We start from the raw sequence: 21,294 nt of genomic DNA, 5'->3' as shown, positions 1-21,294 counted from the left end.
GTTAAAATCGCAATCAGAAGTTCTCAACCATAGAATTGGATACATAAAAACATCATTGAATCGGATACATAAAAACCATAAAATCAGTGATTCTACCGATATAGAATTATAGAATGAGACACCTTAAATAGAGTTATAAAGTCATAAAATTATATAACAAAACTGAGATTTTAACAACCTTGATCATATTGGTTAATGCTAGTATTCCAAAGTACAATCCGCTTGGCTCCCTTCAAGTTTGAGATGTACTCTCTCCGTTTCATATTACAAGTTCGGGTTTATAATGTACTCTATCCGTTTCATATCATAAGTCGTTTGGCTTTTTTTTCTAGTCAAAATAAACTTACTTAAGTTTGATCAAGTTTATAGAAAAATATAATAGTATTTTCAAAACAAATATGTTATCATAATATATTCAATGTTAGATTTAATAAAACTAATTTGATAGTTTAGATATTGCTAAATTTTTCTATAGTTAAATTTAACAAAATTTAACTAAGAAAAAAAAGTCAAATGACTTATAATAGCATGAAACAGAGTAAGTCGCAATGAGGAGGTTTTCTACCCAACATTATTACTCCTGAGAATCCAGGCTTTTGTTGAGCCTTGAAATCAGACTATTGTGCTTTGCTGAGATAAAGAAGGGTTCAAACCCCTTCCTTAGGAAGAGGTGTTTGATAGTTGAAGCGTAGGGCGATCAGATATTATCCCAAAGTGCAACGAAACAATAGCTGATGAAGGTGCACTATCTATCTTGAAACTTGAAAGCACCCAACTTCGTGGACACAAAGATCTCGAGTTCTCAACAGTGCATTGCGGATCAAAACAAACAAAACGATGAAAACAGCAATGCTACTTCAGGTAGAGAGACTCCTTGGAGTAGAAAAAGATTTCACAATAATAAATATCACTACTTGAGTAACGAGCACCCAAAGCTTGCACAATCCAACAACAATCCCAGGCACCAAAGTATTAAGATTCCACCCTCTGTTCCACAAACACCCCACCACCATGGTTAACCCGCTGGATCATACATAATAATACAGAATTCTCTAAAACTGGCCATAACACAATTAAGAGACTGAAAGGAGCTCAAGATTGAATAGGCTTGATCTTGAAGTGGAGATTGATGAGTGAAAACACGAAACATTTCAGATCCTGCACAGGGAAGCATTAGAATTTGTTAGAAATAAATTGGTCTGTATGCTTGCTATACTGTGCGCAATTGAAACATTAATTCCCTCGTATGAAGTTAAACCAAATCAGGATGGCGTTAGAAGATCCAACACATTATATGCTTTTGCACTGCCACTAACTAGAGATCTAGAATGTGAACAGCTAGCAGTTCCTTAACTGTGGCATACAGTTTATAATATGAACTTACAGATGTAAACTAATGAACTCAAGAAGGATAGATGATATAACGGTATCTCACGAATCTCTGATATCATGCAATTCTGGTCATTTTTTCAGCTAGAGGGATGAAACTATCGCAGAAAATATGAATGCATCTCTTACTATAAAACTTCAGATGAAACCACCCAGTAGTTTCATCAAACAAAATTATTCCCTACAACAAGTGATGGAAGTCACAGAACATGCTACGCAAGTCAACTGAGTCTGTCTAGGGTGTAACCACTGGATCATCCTGCAAGATTTCCATGGAACCCACTGCATCCACAATTCAACTAATTTACAACAATAGAGCAGTGTGGTGCTGACATCTAAGTTATAGATAAGGCTATAGTTTATTAACCAATAAATTTGACCCATTGAAGGGCTTTTGCAGTTAATCTTAACCTGAATATTTCCGATATCTATTTTCATGATCTCAGGTAGCTATAATAAGACTTGAACTGTGTAGGTGTTCATCAATTAAGGAAGTCAGGACACTACAGACAAAAGGCTTCTCGAAGACAGCAGTCTTCATTAAAAATGACTAAGATTATCTTTTGCAATTATTAGGAGATTATTCCACCAGCATGCTTTGTAAAAATGATGAATTATTAATCAAATTATGTAGTTTAAAACTTCTAACAAAAATTAACAAAAACAGAAAAAAAAATGAAACAGTTCGCATCCACAACAAAAAATCTCTTAAGCTAAAATAGCCTGGGTTGTATGGTTGACAAGAAACAAACTGACAATTAGGGGAACAGTTCACTCTTGTTTTTCCTTTCTTGCTCCATTTAAATCATTTTCGTTACAACTGTTGCTCGCTAAACAATCCAAAGCAGAGTGATAAAACTCAAACAAAAACAATGATGATAGATACTACTACCAAACTAGCATTGTGTGTTTTCAGTTGACATCTGAGTTTCTCATCATGTTGCTCGGTGTCTTTAAACAATAATCGCTTAAAGTGGATATGATCTGGTACGCATTATTATGATTCCTGAAGACACAAAACAGGTAGGCTTGTTACTTATGGAGTTGAGCTACAGTGACTGATGTCAGGAGGTTGGTAGAACCAGGTTGTCCTCTTCGTCAATGGGAAGGGATGGTCCCAATAACCCTCCCCCACCAACACCACATACACAAAAAAAAAAAAATCCTGGAATCACTGATAACTATTCAACTTTAAAAGGGTAAATGCCAGGCAATATCTGCCTTTTTCCCCTAGCTTGGATGGATTGTTTTGAAAACACAAACAAATAAGATTCTTACAATGTTATCGATCATTCAAATATGTTGCATCGCATTTCAGCAAGGCGGCTCAGCGCAAGCACAGTTAGAGTTGATACTGCTATTCCTCTATAGATCATAACTGCACTTAAAGAACGTCACTCAGATGAAATAAGAGTTGAAAATTATCATATACGCATCCATTCAATGCTTAGTTAATTAAGCTTTGTACCAAATACTTCTTGTACTATTAACGGAACGAGTGAACAATCCCACTGGCATGAAGGGAGGTGATATTCACCTATTTAACATTCATACGCCAATCCTAAGTCACGCAGAGCACTGGAAAAGACAAGCAGGCAGGCAATGGAGCAACGAATGTGAGAGGCAAGGACCTGGACGAGGTAGTAGAAGATGCGGAGGCCCTCAGGGTCCTTGCTGGTCTGGACGTCGACGAGGGAGCCAATCTTGGAGGTGGTGAAGGAGATGTGCTCGTTGCCCATAACAATCTCGAGCTCCTGCCTCCCCACGCGGTCGGGCTCTGGCCAGTTGTTGTCGTCCTCCTTCATAATCTACAACAAGCAAACCAAACCAAACCATCCATCATTGGAGAGGGAAATCGGGAATCGGGAATCGATCGATCCCCCAATGTTGGAGATAAACCCTAACCCTAGAAATCGACGGTGGGGGAGGGGTAAACCAACCTCGGACTCCTGGATGATCCTCCGGGCCTCGCGGAGGACGGAGGGGGAGACGAAGACCTCCTTGCGGATCATGGTGTCGTTCTTGTAGTTGGAGTTGTTGGCGTAGCGTAGCTTGCCGTCGGGGCGGAACTCGAACTCGAGGAACTCGTGCCCGAACTTCCCCTTGTGCCCCACGTAGTACCGCAGGTAGAACTCGCCGCCGCCGGGGACGTCCTCGCCGGCGCCGCCGCCCGTCGCCATCGGTCACCTCTCGTTCTCTCCCGCCGCCGCCGCCGCTTGGTCGCGAGATTTTGCAGCGCCGCCTCTGTTCGTGGTTGGCACGTCGTCGCCTCGCAACGCAAATAGAGGAGTTGGATGGATGGGAAGGTGGGCTCTCCTTTCCTTTCTCTTTTGGAATAAGTTCATCTGAGGTCCCTTAACTTGTCAACGAATCTGATTTTCGTCCCTCAACCGAAAAACCAGACACAACGGGTCCCTCAACTATCAAAACCGGTGCAGATAAGGTCCCTTGGCGGTTTTGAGGGCGGTTTTGGCGGACGTGGCGCCTACGTGGCTAATTTGACTCGGTCTTCATCTGATGTGGCACTGACGTGGCGCTTACGTGGCAATTTAATCCAGAAAAAATAATAAAACCCATGGGACCCACATGTCAGTTCCACACACAAAATAATAAAAAAGTGGGCCCACCTATCATTCTCATCCCTCTTCTTCCTCCTCTCTCTCTCCCCATCTCCCTTCATCTCTCTCTCGGATTGGGATCCTCTCTCCAGGCGCAACGGAGAGGCAGTGGCACATGGCGGCCGGCGGGAGAGGAGGGAATGGCGCGACAGCAGAGGCACGGCCCGGCGGCTGTGGGCGGAAGAGGAAGGGGCGGCGGAGCTTCTTTTCTCCCTCTCGGTCTCTCCCCTCTCCACGCCATAGATCTCTCCCTCTCCCACTTACCCACAGCCATGGCGGAGGACGCCCCCAGAGCCGCCGCCGCCGCTGAGGGGAGCCAGCATGCGTCGGCCGCGGAGGGAGGCTCCGCTGCGGGCCCTGCCGCTCCCGCGGCACCAGTTGCCAAGGCCGCGGAGGTGCTGCTCTCGTCGCTCAGCATCTGGCCGCTGTCGCAGCGCACGCCGGCGAGGAGCATACATTGATTTGATTCCAAGATTTGCGGGGCCTCGGCGCCGGCGGGGCCTCGGTTGTGCAGCTCATGTCCTACCGTCTGCCGTAGCCAGGGCCAACTCCCACCGCCCCTTCCTTTTCCGCCCACAGCTGCCGGAGCCGTTCCTCCGCCGCCGTGCCGCTCCCTTCTCTCCCGCCGGCCGCCGTGCGCCGCTGCCTCTCCGTCGCACCTGGAGAGAGGATAGGGGAGAGAGATGAAGAGAGGGAGATGGAGGGAGAGGAGGAAGAAGAAGAAGAGGGGTGAGAATGACATGTGGGGCCCATATGGGCCCCACCATTTTTTATTAATTTATGTGTGAAACTGACATGTGGGTCCCACGGGTTTTATTATTTTTTCGGGTCGAATTGCCACGTAAGCGCCACGTTAGATGAAGACCGAGTCAAATTAGCCACGTAGGCACCACGTCATCCAAAACTGCCCTCAAAACCGCCGAGGGACCTCATCTGCACCGGTTTTGATACTTGAGGGACTCGTTGTGTCTGGTTTTCCGGTTGAGAGACGAAAATCGGATTCGTTGACAAGTTAAGGGACCTTAGATGAACTTATTCCTTCTCTTTTTTCGTTGCTTAGTTGGGCTGTAATCAAATTGGGCCCAAATGGGCCGGCAGTGACAGCCATACGAATATGATTTTTTTTTTGTTTTCTCTCTTTTTTAAAGCGAAGCTGAATGAAAAACGAACCACCGCCTTCCACCAATGTCCGTCAAAAGTACCCCTACGCATTTTTGGGTCTAACATATTTCACGTGAAACCTGGTTTCCCCGACCTTCCCTCTCTCTCTTGAGAAACTTCAGTATATGTCGCTCGATTCGTAATACTTAGTTTGCCAATCAATTGTAACAGTTTCATAATGTATCGTCAAAGGACACGAATTGTTTCATTCTAATATTCTATGCAATTCCATCCATTCAATGTCTACTTCAGTACCGTGCAGTCGTTCATCCACATCAGACGGGGAATAACTCATTGGTCAGAATTATTGGCGTCGGTTGGCAGGTCCTCCTCGCATGCTGTTGATCAGCGAGGTCCTCTAGGCACGCCATCGAGAGCTGTTGCTAGTCACCAAGGTTCTCTCAATAGGCACATTCAGCTGCCATCAATAAGCTACTCATTGTGCACGGTGTTGGCCGGCAAGGTGCTTCCCACACATAACGCTTCTGGCCACCAGGGTTCGCCCAGCGCGCACATCTGGCTACCGTTAAGCACTGTCGACCAACAAGATCCACTTGGCGTGCATGCGGCTGACATCGACGAGTTATTCCCTATCCTAATGTTGGTGAATATATGATGAGGTAGCATGGATGGACGGACTGCTGGACGTAGCTTCGGATGGATGGAGTGGCACGGAATGAAATAATCCACGTTTCGTTGGCGAATTCTGAAATCTTATGATTTGAGTGGCAAATTCTAAAAGTATTGTGAATCAAGTGGCATATATTGAAATTTCTTCTCTTTCTTCTCTCTTTAACTTAGATATCATGATAGTCTTTTTTTTTTGTTTCCTAAGTAGCAGTATGATTAATTCTATGAGAACCATCATACAACACCGGGGCTACCTTATGGTTTATTTGGTTCATGCCTATGGGTATGAGTTATGGCCATATATATTTTGTTGGATGTGACAATTCAATTTTTTATTTGGTTTTGTAACACTTGGATGACATATTTGGCAGCCCTCTATATAGTAGATGATCCCCCACCTTCATCACTTCCTATGTATATCCACGTAGGTTCTTATAGGAATTATGATGAATTGACCATATTGATAGTTAAAAAAAGGTAATGAAAATTTAGATAAGGTATATAACATCACCCAAAAAAGCATAAGGCTGGCTTAAAAGGTATTTATTCCCTCCCTCCACCCCCATAAAAGGTATGCGTTGTATTACGGGATGGATTTTTTTTTTTCCAAAATGGGCATGTATCTTTGTTCCATTCCAATTTCTCCAGACTGTAAGAGGACCAACCCCAGAGAGTACCAAATTAAACAACCAGGAAAAACATTTAGTTGAACGCCTTAGCAAACCACACGCATTTTTATATAATCACCTTAGTAGATATGCGGAGAGATTCTAGTTCAAATCTAGCATGAGAAGCCAATTGGAAACTTATTAGGATCATGTTATCCAGGACTGTGATGTTCATTTTTATTGAAGATGAAGTTAGGGTAGAAAAAAACATTAGCAAATAATTAATTGAATTTTAATTATTATAAATTTAAAAAAATGTTTATCTGATATTTTAAATCAACTTTAAAGTTTCCATAGAAAAAATACAGTTTAATAGCTTTATTGTAAGAAGGGGGCCTACTATTAGATGCGAATGGACAGTGCCGTAGCACATTTACAATTTTTTTTTGATAGTAGCTCATTTACAATTTTACTACACATGAGCTAAGGACAAGTTGGTTCTCAATCTAAGCGGACAGACACACTAGGATTTGGATCGCAGACGACGTGGCTGCGGCCGGAACACGCTATATATGAACTGTGGGCAAACAGGCCCCACGATCGGTCTGGTGCGCGGATGAATCGTTGCATGCGCACGCACGCACGCACGCACGGGCGGGGCTAGTGGTTCGCACAAATGGGCTCACACAGCCCCGGCCCCTCGTCGAGGGCAGTATGTACGGGGGAGGAGAGGAAAGCGTGCCGAGTGCCGGCTGTCTGTTGGCTGTACCAGTGTAGTACCACCCGATGAGATGAGCCCCCACAGGGTACGCGGTCTGTGCGTGTACCGGAGTACCACGGGAGCGCACGCACGTGGATCCGTCCGAAAGCGGCAGAGAGAGAGACGCGGCCGCGACAGCGACGGACGGAAAAGCCCACACACCAACCCCACCACCTCTCTCCACGAGTACACGCACACGCACACGCACACGCACACGCACGCACGCGCGGATCCCCAGGCGCCCGCGCTGCTGTGCCGCATACAGTGGCGCTGGATCGATTGGACGGACGGGGTGCTGCCGCTCCGGCTCCGCTAGGTGCTGCGTGCGTGCGTGCGTGTGTCGACGCCTCTCGCCTCGACGGTGCGATTGTTAATCAGGCGGGCATCATTGCTTTGCCGGCCGCCTGCAGGCTGCAGCGTGCGGCCTCCCCGGCTTACCCGGTGCCGTGCTATACCTAGGGTGTAAAGCGGAGCGAATGCATGCGCGATAAAAGCTTTTGCGGTCGATCCAGAGAGAAACCTCCATCCTTTTTTTCCTTTCTGTTCTCTCTCACTCCATCGCGCCGCAGATGCATGCACACGCGCGCGAGCGGCGTGAGCGCGCGGCCGCTGGGCTGGTTTGATCCGTGCAGGAGGGGGGCGGGTTCACAATTTCACACCCTGACAGAGTTAGAGTAAAATTATAGCGGGGATAAATCAAAATATCCAAGAGCAACTAAGAGAGATTTAGGGTTGGGTTACAATTTTTTTTTTGGCCTTCTTAGCCTTTTGAGACTTCTAACAATCTCAAACAAAGTATATATTAGCCCCTCATCTATAAATATATGGATTAGATTTACCATTTAGAGAGGCATTATGAGGGCTCTAATGGTCTATTAGGGGGTAGGGGGTCTGACCCCCCGCCCCCATGCTATCTCCGCCCCTGCCTCTACCATAATTGTACAGTCACTAATATGTGGGATGATTGTAATAGTAGTGATATTATGTTATAGGATTTTTATCCGGCAAGCAGAGATGGTTCAGACGAGTACATGAACGACTGAGAGCACTGGATGATCCAAAAAAAATTTAACAGGGGATTGAATAAACTAGATAAAGCCTTAAATGTCCTTTCTCATAAATCTATGGCAGAAAATTTGAGGGGGGTCAATGAAGATTCACATAGTTTCATTGTCGGTAGTGCGCGTTTGAGGTGCCCCTTGAATAGTTTCATTGTTGTAGCTTAACTTGAATAGAAATTCAATGCGACCTTGTATATAGAAAGACCGGTCAGTTGCATCAAGAGAAGGTGCGTGATCTTAATAATTACTCATTCCTTCTATAAAAGTTACACATATTACTATTATCACCGAGACAATAAGAAATTAGCTCATCTTGCATGTAACAAAAATCAACAATCAACGAGTGTATGCACAAATGCAACCAATGACTATTTAGATGATTCCTCGGGTTTCAATTAAACATTTAATTTATCTCTCCATTTAAATCTTGATACATAAAAAGTAAAAATAGGAACAACTTATTTAAAAAAACTAAATATGAAATAGGTCTAACTCTCGTGGATTGGAGGCACGTGTGCAAGAGCGAGCCCTCGTCCACTGGCGTGGGACCTTGACAGTGCATGCATGCATACAAATTGAATGGGATGCGTATCAGAGGAGATGAAATTGCATGCATGCAATTTGGATCTAAAAAAGAAGAGCAATTGCTTATTTGACCCAGTTTTGTAGCCTAACTACTAATTTGACCCTATTTTTTTCAGATTGCTTATTTGACCCTCTTTTTTAACAACGAACCCTCCGTCTAACCATGTTTGGGTACACCGTTAAGGTTAGATTTTAAAAAGAATTAAGACATATAATCAATATTCGTAATGCCCAAAATGCCCTCACTACACTTATCCACCCTAACCCTATCCACACGTTTCTCTCTTTCTCCCCCGTGTCGGTAACTTGCGGCGGTGGCGCTCCGAGTTGCGGCGGTGGTGCAGGTGCTGGCTCGTCGACTCGTGGAGGTAGGGTGCGGCGACGACACCCTCACTCGTGAAGGGAAGGAGTGGAGGCAACGGGAAGACGACGGAAGACGGCGGCGGCGGCGGCCATCGGCTAGCAGAGGAAGGGAGCGGCGACGGCACTGCCGAGCTTCTGCAGCGGTGGCTGCACCGAGCCTCTGTGATGGCGGCGGTGGATCCATTGCGGCGGCAGCAGAGGAGAATGGGGGAGGTCCCCCAATAGAGATGGGGTCGGCGAGATCCAGCGACTGCGCCGCCACCTCGCCGCACCGGCCGCCATCCCACACCGTGCTAGAGGAGGAGAATGGAAGGGGGGAGCTCCCCCGGGAGAGCCGGCAAGATTCAGGCCTCTTCCACCACCACCACCGCCGCCACCTCGTCACGCCAGCCTCCGCGCCGGCCACCATCTCACCCACGCCACTGCGAGGAGAGGAAGGCGAAGGGGCGAGCCTCCTCCAGCCGTCAGTTGCCGCGCTGACCACACCGGCTGACCTTCTCAACCGCTCGCGCCCGAGTCGGGCGGCCTTCTCCATCGCCGCACCGCCACCTGGCCCGTGCCGGCCAGCCTTCTACACCGCCGTGCCACCCTGGAGGAGTGAAGGGGAAGGGCCCTAGGTCAGGAGAGGACCGCCGCGCCATCCTTCTCTGTCGACCGCCGCCGCTACTCCGTCGCCATCGCAGCGCAAAGGGAGAGAAGGGGTGAGAGACAGAGATGGATGGATGGCGTTGTGTGGGATTGAAGTCAATTTTGTCAAAATTATATTAAATTGAAGTCAAATTTGTCAAATTTATGATAAATCTTTCAAACTTATATTCAATGTCAAACATATGTAAAAAATATTACAAATATGTTAAAATATTTGAATGTATACACGGTATGGCATAATAGGGTCAAAAAAAAGCAATCCAAGACAGGTCAAATAAGCAAGGGCAAAACGGACTATTTACCCCTAACTTAACGCCGTTAACTCACCTTAATAGAATAGGGTCAGATGGTTGGTTCATTTTTGAAAAAGAGGGTCAAATAAGAAATCTCGAAAAAGTAGGGTTAAATTGGTAGTTAGACTACAAAACAGGGTCAAATAAGCAATTGCCCCGCAAAAAAAACTCAAATTTAGCTGTTGCTTCTCTTTGCCCCCCGTGCGCGTGGAGACTCCCTCCCCAGCGTGCCGCTACCGCATCGTCGCCGCTGCGCTCGTGCTCGCTCTCAGTGACCACGGCCTCTGTTTCATCGCCGTTGTCGTGCTCGCGGTCGCTCTAAGTGACCACGGCCGCTGCTTCATCACCACCGTCTCTGACGACATAGCGGACAAACCCATTGTCCATCTTGCTCTTGCGCAGCACCGGTGAAGGTGGCCTTGACGAGACGTTACGAAATAGGTGTAACTTTTGTGAATGGAGAGAGTACTACATAATTATGTAACTAGGGGTTTTTTCCATGCATGTAATTTTTTTCCGACCGTGCTTATGTTCCAATATTTACCATTATACTTTTGTATGAATATTTTAGGTGTTAATGTGCTAGATCGACCAACGGTAGGTGTATGGGGATTTTTTTCTGAATTTTTTAAATTTTGTTTTAAAAATAAACCTTTCTGAAACATCTTAATCTTTGGCCACACCTGTTTAAATAGCATGACAGTGTTATTTGGTATAGGCTGCCGTGACTGTTATTTTGCCACGCCACGCCAGCTCGCCTGGCATGGCGAAAAGGTTTAGATTTTGAAAATTAGTTTTATAAGAGTCTATTTTTAAAATTAAAAAAAATAAAAAAGTTTAAAAATAATAAAAATTGGTATATAGGCAAGCTAGCTACAAGAGCGAAGAATAAATTCTAGCACTGGAAACATAATAACACATAAAAACATAAATATCATTATAACATCAACAACTAACCCAAAACCCACTGATCAGTCGATCATCAGGTCATGACTTGTTCTATAATCTTGAGTGAAATACATGGCCGGTCTCTAAAGTTGTGTGGTGATGTCACTTAGGTCCGTGAACTTGAAAATTGCACGTTTAGGTCCGTGAAATTGGGGTTAATATATCACCCCCGGTCCAAACATCATTTGACTGTGTTTGAATGCCAACGTGACATGCCACGCAGGCAACGTGTTTGAATGCCAACGTAACATGCCACGCAGGCAACACTTTTGCTCTCAGCCCCCCTCCCCCCAAACATCACAAGACATCGCATATATCTCCTTGTATGTATAGAAAATGCGGTCCTAATTAGCAATTGTCATTGCTCTACGCTCCAAAATGACCTTATCCTTGAACAACGGGCATTTGATCAACAACACCTTCTTCCGTCTTCCGGCGACTTCAAGACAAGGACGGGCTTGGGGAATCCACGGGGATGCCTAGCGTGCAAGCCACATTGCACTGCCTCCCGCCACTAATCCGGCCACACTGTGCCACCGCTAACCTTGTTACACTGTGTTGCCTCCTGCCGCTAATCTCACCGCCGAGGCCACCACAGCCGTTACCTCTCGGCCTCCTTCCGTTAACCTCACCGTCGAAACCCTAGCCGATTTAGGGATATTTTGGGGGATTTGGGTTGAAATACACTGGTCAGAGCAAATTATGTGCGAAGGTATATGTGGAAGGGGCTGAGCACAAAAGTATTGCATACGTGGCATGCCACGTTGGTGGTCGAACATGGTCAAATGACGATTAGACCGGGGATGGTACATTAAACCAAGTTCACGGATCTAAACGTGTAATTTTCAAGTTCACGGATCTAAGTGACATCACCCTTAAAGTTTAAGGACCGGCAATGTATTTTACTCTATAATCTTTCCCAGGCACCATGGTCGTACGTAGGTGTCATCTGGCCAGTTAGCGATAGCATTGACAATGTCAAGAACTTCACTCTACCGATCTATTGTACGATCCAGTTCAGGCTTTTGCCAATGTACCTGCTTGCTGGTCTGCATGCACACTTTTGACCATGCCATGCTGATTTGGGCCGTCACCAACTCTATTTATATATGGAGTTCCACTGCATGAAGACTTGCGGTCCAAGTGTGTAAATGACGACAGAACACGGCCATATAACGGTCTATATCTTGAGGCATACGTGTCCATATGCTACGTTCTTTTACTAGTTGCATCCAATGATCTTGTCTTCACTAGTGATAATAGTGCGCATGAACATCGATCAAGACAAGAGTCAGGGTGACATTGTTCATGAGCCATAAAAACTTTTCTTCTATATATATTTTTTGTGCATATTTTGCACAAGTATTTAGTGCGTGGTGATAAAGTTGTGTTTCTAGTTGGTGTAGAGGCCAAAGTTGATTTGTCACATGTTTCATTGAGACAAGAATTTTGTAGAATTTTTACGGGTTTCTCTGAAAAAGCAGGATTTTTTTTCTTTAAAAGAAGGCCTTCTCTTCCCGAGATATAATCCCTTTCCTCGATCCCTTCTTCACCTTATCTCCTCCTCTCCTCTCCTCTCCTCTCCTCTTCTCCTCCAGCCCCCTCCCGTCTCCTCCCCCTCCTCCCCTCCCCTCCTCTCCGGCTCCCCTCAGGTGGGCGGCGGCGCCCAGGCGGCATGCGGCTGCGGAGCGAGCCGACCACACGGCAGGCAGCTGGGCGGCGGCCCGCGCGAGGGGTGGCGGCTTGCGGCGGTGGTGCGCCAGGGCGGCGTGAGGGGGGCAAGGGCGGCAGTGGGAGGCGGCAGCCTCGGAGGGCCGCGGCAGTTGGCGGCCGGGCAGAGGGACGCGGTATGAGGTGGCCGCTCACGTGGAGGGCAGCGGGCAGTTACCCCGGGTCGTCCTGCTCACCCGGCGCACGAGTGGCCCAGTGCTCGTCTCCCTCTCGGCCAGTCGTGGGCGCTCAAGTGTGACGGCGGTGGCCCGTCACTCGTCTCCCTCCCGATGTCGTTGTTTCTTTTGTTGTTTTCTGTGATGTGTGGTGATGTTGTGTATGATTAATTTTGTTGAGTATGTGAATTTGTGATGTCAATGAAATGTGAATTTGTGTTGTTATTTTGATCTGTTAATTTTTGATTTGTGGTGAGTTTGGCGTGAAATCAATATACAAACAGGAAAAAAAAATAATAAAATAAGAGACCTTTAGTCCACAAACCAGGAGTAAACATGGGAACGCTCTCATCTTTAGTCCTGGTTGGTAACACCACAGGACTATTTCAACCGAGACTAAAGATGGACATCTTTAGTTCCGGATTGAGTGTCCTGGTTGCATACCTGGGATTAGAGGGGTTGTGAACCGGGAGTATTGTGGGATTCTCCAGGAGTTCCCGATCCTATCCTACAATATAAATATTTTTAGCTATGAATCTGAAAAAACATGTTTGTTCTAGATTCATAGCTAAAAGTCATTATTTTTTGGAAGCAGTAATCAATTTATCTTGTTTCGACGTGCTTACCCCTATTAATTACAATTGGCTTGGATTAATAGTGCTTGTGTATGTTTCGATTAGTAGTGTGTTTTAATATGGAAAACAATAAGAAAAAAAATATAGTATAGCATTAAAGAGGTATAGTGAATCACTCTAAAACTATGCTTAGAGATAAATTCTGAAGATAAAACTAGATTGAGAGATGGAGTACAATAGAGTCCATATAATCGAATCTTGGTTGATAACTTCACTTAGAATAGAGTCCTTATTATTAAATAGGGTTGGTTTCGATTACATTTTCTAATAAGTTGATAATACATTGTTCGACAAAGGAAAAAAAACACTAGGTTTCATGTAAGAAATCAGGTCTATGTTTCCAAGACATGAAAGCGAGAGAGGGAAAGGTAAACATGATTGGTAAAAGAAAATATTTTAGACCCATAATTACAAATAATACAATGGGCCCATATGTGACATGTCATATGTGAAGCAGTTTCTAATTGAAGTGAGTGTCTATGTCATATGTGACATGGCTATGTATATACTCATTTCGTCCCAAAATAAACCAACTTCTATAGTTTAAAATTTGTTCAAAAAAACAACTACTGCCTTCATACCTACCACCAATCCGCAAATCGAGAAATTTTATTACTTCAGTGCCCCTCACCTACCCAACAACCAATACAATTTTCACATTAATTAAGGGTGTTTTTATCTTTTGTTTCTCTCCTTAGATTTTTCTTGGGATACTAGGGTTTGATTTTTTTTTGGGACAGAAGGAGTACGCTGCTAAGAGAAAGTGCCATAGGACTCCAACCATTTAAATTTCACCTATCACTATGGCATAATATTTTTCATGGCAAATCTATCATTGTTATTTTTACACATCAAATCTTAAATATTCCTGCATATGTTGCATAATAGGGTTTGAGCCTTTGGATCAGCATCTAAACTGTATAACACTCCCACGGATCCTATACAAACTCCAATGCTACCGCATCTACACTACGCTAGAACTGCCCACCTGTGACGGCCCACCAGTAACGGGTCAAAGTGCTCGTCACAGTGTAGATTATGTGATCTACCAACATGAGTGCTTACCCTAAACATGTTAATGTACATACTAAGGGACAAACCCACAAGGATGATAATATGTCTTACTTAAGCAAGTGTTGGCGGCTATAAATGCCAATTCTATGCCGCTAATACCTGCATAAACAGAAAGTAAAACATCCAACATAGTGATTAGATTTAGTTCTAACATATTCCACGAGTGTTGGTGTATATGTGCATGCAGGTAATAAACCACCAAAGTTGGGATGAAAATCAGACTTAAGTGAAGGTGAAGTCCTATCCATACAACGAGTGGGCCAAAAACTACACAGAACATCAAAAAATGGGCCTTCCACTCGAAGAAATAGATAAGGGAGGCTGAGGAGGAGCAACAGGCCCAAAAGTGGGCCTGTTGGACCAGGCATGGGTTTGGCCAAACCACCAGTGCGGCCGTCCGATCCAGGTTTTGGCGTGGACGGTCCAGATTTCCTCCTAATGGTGATTGAAGGACAAAAAGGACAATTCACATAGCCATAGCCGTCATACCTGCCCCATATAAAGACTTCACATCTTCACTTCACTCACACACTCCAAGCTTGAGCTGAATTATAAGAGGCTCTGTTGTACTTTATTGTATAATAGATTAGGGAGAGAGTAGAGTAGAAGAGGTTGGAAGAGTTCCGGAGTTGTCGGTAGTCCTCTTTTTATTTCTTTTGCTCTGTTAATTACTCTGATTATAATAGAAATATCTTTTGAGTAATTTAGTTTTACTTGGTAAGAATTATCTCTTGGTTAGTTCCTAATCAGTGTGCGGGATCATCGTTCACTATAATCCAGTAAAATATAGAGATTGCTTTAGTGTGTAGCTAACATTAAAGTAAGTTATTAATTGCTTAGACGCGGTGTCTAGGTAGTTGATTTCTGGTGTTTGCTCTGTATCCTACAGTAGGTGTGAGGTGGGGTAGAGGTGGTGACAAGCCTCAAGATCACTGAAGTCCTACCTATCCGGGTACATAATAGAGCGATATCAGAGAGCAGCGAGCTGGCTAATGCCCGAAGTATTGCATTAGGATTAAAGCTAAGCTTTCCGTAGACACTGTTTCTCACCGGTGAATCCTCTCTACCCTTAGCCTACCTTAGCTTCGTATCCTGGGACGAACCTGGTGAAGAGCTGACACACACGTTCCTTTTGGAAATCGATACCTGAGAATACTTCCGGGTGAAGTGCTACACCAGTATTTTCCATGAGCTTGTGGATTTTATCTGTGAGGTTAAGAAATACCAACAAAAAGCTAATTAAAGACCAGAAGGAAATCTCATACACTTACTTTATTAAAAGAAGCATCCGTCGAGATACAAGAGAGGATGGGGCGTTGATAGCTCTGGTACTCCTCTAGACAATCCCCCCACTCTTTACCTATTTTCTCCATGCTATTAAGGTGATGTCTAAAGTATGAAAGTGAGTTGTACTCTACTTTGTTGTGTGTTTTAGAGTGAAGTGAGCTCCTCCTTTTATAGCAGCTCAATGACGGTTTTAGGTCGGTAGTTAAGTCGGTAAATACCTGTAACTGTCATTTGGGACCAATTGGGAAGCGTCACGTGGAAGCAGACGGTAGGAGCGCTAGCCTTGGTTCAGCCAAACTAGGCAAACTTCCTCTGACCACCGACTTTCTTCTGTGTATGATATGTGGGCCCCTATAATGGTGCACTGTGGATTAGCTTAATTTTAATCGGTTTTAACTGATATGTGGGCCCTCCAATCCCTGTGCTCACATATGATTGGTCGGAGGTACATGTCGTCACATGGCGGGTGTAAATTCATCCAAAATCACCTGCATACAAATATTTACCAACACTCATAGAAACCCCAACCATTAAGTTTGATATTATATTTTGTATTGTTTTATGCATGAGTTGATGGCCAAAGCTGGTACTTAACGACCATCAATTGGATACAACACAGATCTAGCCTCCATGGACCGCCACGCTCCTTCTCTGACGACCATGCTATCCTTACTCCATAGAGGCGTAGGGGAGGGAGGACATGTTGCTAGGGCTATAATGGTTGTTTGTAGAGTCTTCCTTCTTTGCCGGTTGTCTCAAGCTTTGTGGTGGTGGTATAGACGGTACTTGGTAGCAGTGACCTTGACGCCCGAGCGGCTTAGTGTGGTGGAACGACCATGTCGACCAAATGACCAATGGGATCCCAATGAGTCCAGACCTCCCCTTTTTTTTGCGGGCTGAGAAACTTGTGCCATCTGCAATGCACGAGTACCCTCATGAAGCAACTCGCCCTCTCGCTTCCTCTCTCTAGCACACGGCAGCAGGGGTAATGTGTGGTCGGACGAGACATACTACTCAGTATGATAGGAGCACTATGAAACAAAGAGTGCGTTTCTAGGGTTATGAACAACCTGGTCATTATTTTTCTCTTTTCTTTTTCTAATTTAGCTGAATAAATACACATACATATACATGCACGTATACAGGATTTAGAACATGTGCGAAATGAGTCTCCCTGACCATGTCAATTTCGTTCCTAGTTAGCTTACCCGTTAAGCCAGAGAGATGGCATGGGAGACGGCGGCTGAGATAGCCAAAAAAAGGTCGTTTCATAGGGTGAACCAAAAATGAGGTCTGTTTTTCTTTTCTTGAGAACTAAAAATGAGGCCGGTTCGTATTTTTCTTAGCACATTCCTGTTTGCAAAGAGGCCAGGATGGGAGGGACACCGATGTAGTTTGACACTTTGATGAGCAGCCGGGTACTCTAATTTACCTTACCTTTGATGGTAACGGAAAAAAAAACAAAAACCGTTCAAAATCAAAATTTTCCTTTGATATCATTGGAATGTAGTTCTTACAAGACAACCTAGCTAAATGAAAATGAAAAGATAGTAAGATATGTTGCTTTTGTCACAGAGATAAAAATATCGAACATTTGTTCTTCCAATATCATTTATCTTGTCTGGTGTGGTCCACCATGTAGGATCGAATAAGACCAAACAAATCTACCAGGGGGTGAATGGTAGGAACATCAAAAACCAAAAACTTTTAGTGAAAATAAAAGTAACCCTCGTAATTGATGGAGATCTTGATATAGTCGATCTGACCGCCCCTATGTCCCCGGTTTAATCGGTATTGTCCAGCCAGTCGGACTGCCGCTTCCTCGCCTTCTGCTGCTCTCCGTCGCCGGTCTGAGCACTTGCTTGCCGCCGGTTAAACCACCTCCGTCTCGCCGATTAGACCACCAGTAGTACTCCGGTCAAACTGTCGGGATTCAGAAAAATAGGTATCAACAAAACTCTTAAAAATAGATCAACTTTATTGCATCAATATGTGTTTACAAAGTATATCTAAAGCACTCCTTTTTCAACTCATAAGTTAGATTGAAACCTCAGTGCTGGATATATTGATGCTGCAATTTTATACAAACATTTTCCCTTCAGTGTTTTTTTTACTTTCACCTCTCCAGTGGTTGTCAATCATAATCATTGATACGTCCCAATCAAAAGATTCTTTAATATCACGTTCTTTTCAACTTTGATTTCCATGCTTCTGATTATTCAGATTGTCTGGATATACGTACATCACGGCTCCGGTTTTTACGGCCGATGAGAGTGACATCAACTAAAGCAGAAATATAAAATGGACTCTTTTCATTCCATCCGTAGCAAAATGCCGTAGAATACGTCATGAACTTATATTAGAAAAAATACGAGTGTCTTCGCAAACTGCCAACTTTGGGAGGATCGGCAATGGCAGAACTGTGTGTTGTCGTTGACCAGTCGAAACAAGAGTCCTTTAAAAGGTCTACGCAGTTAATTTAGGAGGGTCTTATTATTTTAGTGGATAGTTAAACCTATGATTAGATATTTTTTTCTAGTTATTAAGTTGCTAATAGAAATAGATATCGGTTACTTGGAAGAAAAAAAGATAAATTAGGGGAAGCATTGGTGGTTTGTTTTTTTTTTTTTGAAAGGAAGCATTGGTGGTTTGTTTTTTTCTGATCGAGTCGTAGATATATGACCCCACCTCGGGCTCAAATTCTTATGCTCCCACGAGGACACGGATCCTCCATACTGCAACTACAGTAGCCATGGCTGGCAAGTGGATCTACCCACATATAAGCGACAACTACTGCATATACAATACTGCAAGCAATCCTCTCTGCCCACGAATATTACACATATACAAATGGGTTTTTAATAAGATTTTAGTAAGATTAGGGATATGATGTTGGTTTCTACCTCTCTGAGCGTGTGACATGTATTGGTGGATACAATGGTGTGTATACGTCTACAATGTAATAAAAATATTATATCCGGAGCGCCGGTAAAAACAACGATAATAAGTGAACCAGCAAATAGTTGGGCAGGAATTCAAGGGCGGGACAGCTCTAGCTTAAAAGGTGGGTTTTATGGAGGTCGGGGACGAATGGCCTAGAGTGAAGTTCGAAAAATAAAACCAGAGAAGACATAAATTATACAGCGATTTAAATTGTCGTTTCATTAAAAGTGAGTTGAGTATTGCATCACATCGTAGTTCAGTACAAACTCATGAAGATATGGCTCCGTATGAAGAAATCAATTCGAATAGGGATTTTGTTGTACATAATATCCGCATCTAGATATGAATAGTACTACGTGATAAAAACAAATATTTTGAACTGGTACACATACACTGTACGTACTCGGAGGCATCACTGAAACAACTTAATTTGAAGGTGTGTACGTACTTCATTGGTACACAAGTCCGCCACAGAATTTAGTTTGCCGTTTTTCTCGTGGGATTTTACTCTTACTATATATATCCAAATTATACAGAAGATAAATTCTGGCACACGATTTTCATGCCCATCTAAATATTAAAATCATATAGTAGTCTCTTTATTTCCAAATATAAGCATTTCTATGATTCAAATTCACCTAATCGCTACTACTTTTGTTCCATAATCACCTCTAATTTAATTTTTTCCTTGTCGTATTATCAACCGCCTCTTATTTAATAGGAGAGACCATAATTTTTTCTTAAACTTTAATATTTATTAGATAACTAAAAAAAATATCCGTGCGTCATAACGGGTAAATGCTATTTTAATTTTATTATTGTTATACGGTTTAGGTAGGGTAAAAATTTACTGTGGGAATTCGCTTGAATATTTCTTTTAGAAAATCATGAGTTGCAATTAGGAGTCCGTATTTTATCTCAAGTTAGCATGAGTTTTTTTAAGAAATTTCTTATACGGCTCCTTTTGTTTTTTTTCAAAAGCAAACGAGCTTAAAATCCAACTCAAACACGGATGACATACCAAAATGCTAGCAAAAACATTTTCAATTTTTATAATAAGTAGAGATAGAGATATAGAAATGTTTCAATTTTGCTATATATTCGTCGACAAATTTTCTTCCAAAAATTTGACAGATGTAATTACAGTACAATCGTAGTGTAATTACACTGTAACTATAATATAACTTGTATGTCCTTGCAAAAAAAAATGTAACTTGTATATAACTTTCAAAAATCTCTCCGTAACATGTTATTTCGGTAAAATAGAGGTTGTGGGATAAATCCTTTCACATATATGTGTGCTGTGATTTTTTTTCTTCCTCACCAGAAATCTGGTAATAGATCTAACAATTCAAAATTACGTAAAACTTACATACAAGTTACACTGTAATTACATGCAAGTTACAGTGTAATTACATACAAGTTACAGTGTAATTACACTACGATTGTACTATAATTACATCTGTCAAATTTTTAGAAGAAAATTTATCGACAAATGTATAGTTGGTCCCGAAATCTTTATATTTGGAAATAACGGAATATATAATGCTCAAATCCAACCCTAAAATCACCAAGCGGACAAGTACAAGTCACAAAATCAGAGCTCCAATTTTTTTTTTAAAAAAAATGCATTCCACGATAGCTGAAACAAATCCAACAATACGTATATATGTCGCCAGAGTATTAAAAACAGAGATCCTGATTTAGAAAACATTTAGTTTTTAACAGCCCATCATAACGTCACTTGTACAACTTGTACTACAGCTCTACTGCAATTATTACTGCTCTTGTCTTTACCCAGCTGTGCATATGAATGAATGAGCCAGTGAAAAATAGTAATGCGAGTGAAAACCCAGCCAGCCACACCGTCCAGGCCGGATGGGTCGGTCGGTCGGTCGGTGTCGCACCTGAAACGGGTCGCGCCCGGTCGACCGGCTCGAGGCGCAGGCGCACCGGCACCGCGCCGCACCGCACGGTGCTCCCATCCCCACGCGCTAAGCTCCACCCTCACCCAACCCATCCCCCCACAAATCCCTATTGTAAAGCTTTTACCTTTTCAACCCTTTATAAACTAAAATTTCCAAATGGACCTCTAGCAACACTCTCTTCAATCTTTTTTTTTATGAAAATATAAAACGTACTATCTCCATCCTAAAATATAGTAAAAATATAGTAAGGTATAGGTATGAATTCGGACTCCTAACATGCTAGAAATATAGACTGAAATCCTAACATGTATAGTAAATTATCTGCCGTATTAGTTTACAACCAATCCATGCGTATATGTATGGATGAACTAAGACATATGCTCTTTCGATAAGTTCGGTGCCACACTTGATACTATACGCTTAATAATATGGCTTTCACGCACTATCTTACATAGTATTTACATGACACTAAATCAT

The 21,294-nt window shown here is 43.3% G+C and overlaps 1 protein-coding gene across 1 annotated transcript; it reads right to left on the bottom strand.

Annotated features, from left to right (window-relative positions):
* Nucleotides 1-874: 874 nt before the first annotated feature.
* On the bottom strand, nt 875-3,672 carry LOC127756540 (protein mago nashi homolog 2). Its single transcript, XM_052281886.1, has 3 exons — nt 3,330-3,672; nt 3,021-3,197; nt 875-1,158 (listed from the first exon to the last, which is right to left on the bottom strand). Exons 1-3 carry the CDS (start codon nt 3,567-3,569, stop codon nt 1,093-1,095), a joined length of 483 nt encoding a protein of 160 aa, XP_052137846.1. The 5' UTR covers nt 3,570-3,672; the 3' UTR covers nt 875-1,092.
* Nucleotides 3,673-21,294: the final 17,622 nt, after the last annotated feature.

Source organism: Oryza glaberrima, chromosome 12 (assembly GCF_000147395.1).
Source record: "Oryza glaberrima chromosome 12, OglaRS2, whole genome shotgun sequence".
Lineage (NCBI taxonomy): Eukaryota > Viridiplantae > Streptophyta > Magnoliopsida > Poales > Poaceae > Oryza > Oryza glaberrima.
Note: the sequence above shows the minus strand (reverse complement) of the source record. Positions and strands in the feature narration are given on the sequence as shown.

What these genes read in the sequence shown, in the direction of transcription:
- LOC127756540 (XM_052281886.1), bottom strand. Translation starts at nt 3,569, where the DNA reads ATGGCGACGGGCGGCGGCGCCGGCGAGGACGTCCCCGGCGGCGGCGAG. An exon ending in GGATCATCCAGGAGTCCGAG is followed by an intron (nt 3,198 to 3,329) that starts GTTGGTTTACCC and finishes TGCTTGTTGTAG; the next exon opens with ATTATGAAGGAGGACGACAA. An exon ending in TCTTCTACTACCTCGTCCAG is followed by an intron (nt 1,159 to 3,020) that starts GTCCTTGCCTCT and finishes TTCCCTGTGCAG; the next exon opens with GATCTGAAATGTTTCGTGTT.